The 1,580-nt window shown below is 45.3% G+C and overlaps 1 protein-coding gene across 1 annotated transcript; it reads left to right on the forward strand.

Annotated features, from left to right (window-relative positions):
• The first annotated feature begins 883 nt into the window (after positions 1–883).
• LOC138879010 (uncharacterized) lies at positions 884–1,285 on the forward strand. The gene has a single exon (XM_070158582.1). The coding sequence runs from the start codon at positions 884–886 to the stop codon at positions 1,283–1,285; it is 402 nt and encodes a 133-aa protein (XP_070014683.1).
• The last annotated feature ends 295 nt before the right edge of the window (positions 1,286–1,580 follow it).

Below are 1,580 nucleotides of genomic sequence, written 5' to 3' on the forward strand. Positions count from 1 at the left end.
CCAAGGTCGCCTATGTGTTCCTAATGTTTATAGCTTGAGGGAGAGGATTCTAGAGAAGGCACACAGTTCACGGTATCCCATTCACCCAGGTGCAACGAAGATGTATCGTGATCTGAGACAGTATTATTGGTAGCAACGGATGAAGAAAGACATAGTTGAGTATGTGGCTCGGTGTTTGAATTGTCAGCAGGTTAAGTATGAGCACCAAAGGCCAGGTGGACTATTGCCGCAAATGCCTATACCTGAGTGGAAGTGGGAGCGCATTACTATAGACTTAGTAGTCGGGTTGCCGCGGACATTGCGGAAGTTTGATGTGGTTTGGGTCATTGTCGACAGGTTGACAAAGTCGGCACACTTTAATCCTGTGGCGACTACTTATATTCAGAGAGGTTCGTAGAGATCTACATTTGGGAGATAGTTCGGTTGCATGGTCTGCTCATTTCCATCATATTATATAGAGGCCGTTAGCTCACTTCACATTTCTTTAGAGCTGTTCAGAGTGAGTTGGGGACCCGTGTGGAGCTCAGCACAACATTCCATCCTCAGATAGACGAATAGTCGGAGCGGACAATTCAGATTTTGGAGGAGATGCTTAGAGCATGTGTGATTGACTTTGGAGGACATTGGGATCAATTCTTGCCTTTGGCGGATTTTGCTTACAACAACAGTTACCAGTCCAGCATCGGGATGGCCTATTTGAGGCTTTATACGACCGGCGATGGCGTTCTCCTATCGGGTGGTTTGAGCCCGATAGGCTAAGTTGTATGGTACAGATATGGTGAAAGATGCCTTAGAAAAGTTAAAGTCGATTCTGGAAAGGCTCTGCACAGCTCAGTCCAAACATAAGAGTTATGCGGATTAGAAGGCGCACGATGTATCATTCATGGTCGGTGAGAAGGTTCTCTTGAAAGTCTCGCCGATGAAAGGTATTATGAAATTCGGGAAGAAGGGAAAGTGGAGCCCAAAGTTTATTCGCCCATTTGAGGTGTTGAGGCGAGTTGGGGAGGTTACTTATGAGCTTGCTTTACCTCCCAGCTTATCGGGGGTTCATCCAGTTTTTCACGTATCAATGTTACGGAAGTATCATGCCGACTCGTCCCATGTGTTAGACTTCAGTACTATTAAGCTGGCTGAGAGTTTGGGTTATGAGGAGGAGCCAGTTTCCATTATTGATAAGCAGAATCGCCAGTTGAGATCCAAGAGGATTTATGCAGTAAAGGTCCAGTGGAGGGGGCAACCAGCCGAGGAGGCGACCTGGGAGTCCGAAGAGGACATACAGAGTTGATATGTCACTACCCAAGTTCGCCCTCCGTGAACTGTCGTGACAGCACCTAGTCTCTACATCTAGGAAAGCCTAACAAATTGCAGAAAAGGGAAAACGAAAGATGCAACTAGCAAAAACTGTGGTATAAACATAATAAAAATGTTTACGATGTCGCTCGGCATATACAAATATACACTCTCAAATTGAATCAACTCCCAAAACCCGAAATCTCATGAAATCACAAGCCGTGGATACTACATAGTGTTCTAACTCCAGAATGTCTAATCAAAGGAAAATACAGAAGGGCTATAGCTAA

This window comes from Nicotiana sylvestris, chromosome 10, assembly GCF_000393655.2.
Source record: "Nicotiana sylvestris chromosome 10, ASM39365v2, whole genome shotgun sequence".
Taxonomy (NCBI): domain Eukaryota; kingdom Viridiplantae; phylum Streptophyta; class Magnoliopsida; order Solanales; family Solanaceae; genus Nicotiana; species Nicotiana sylvestris.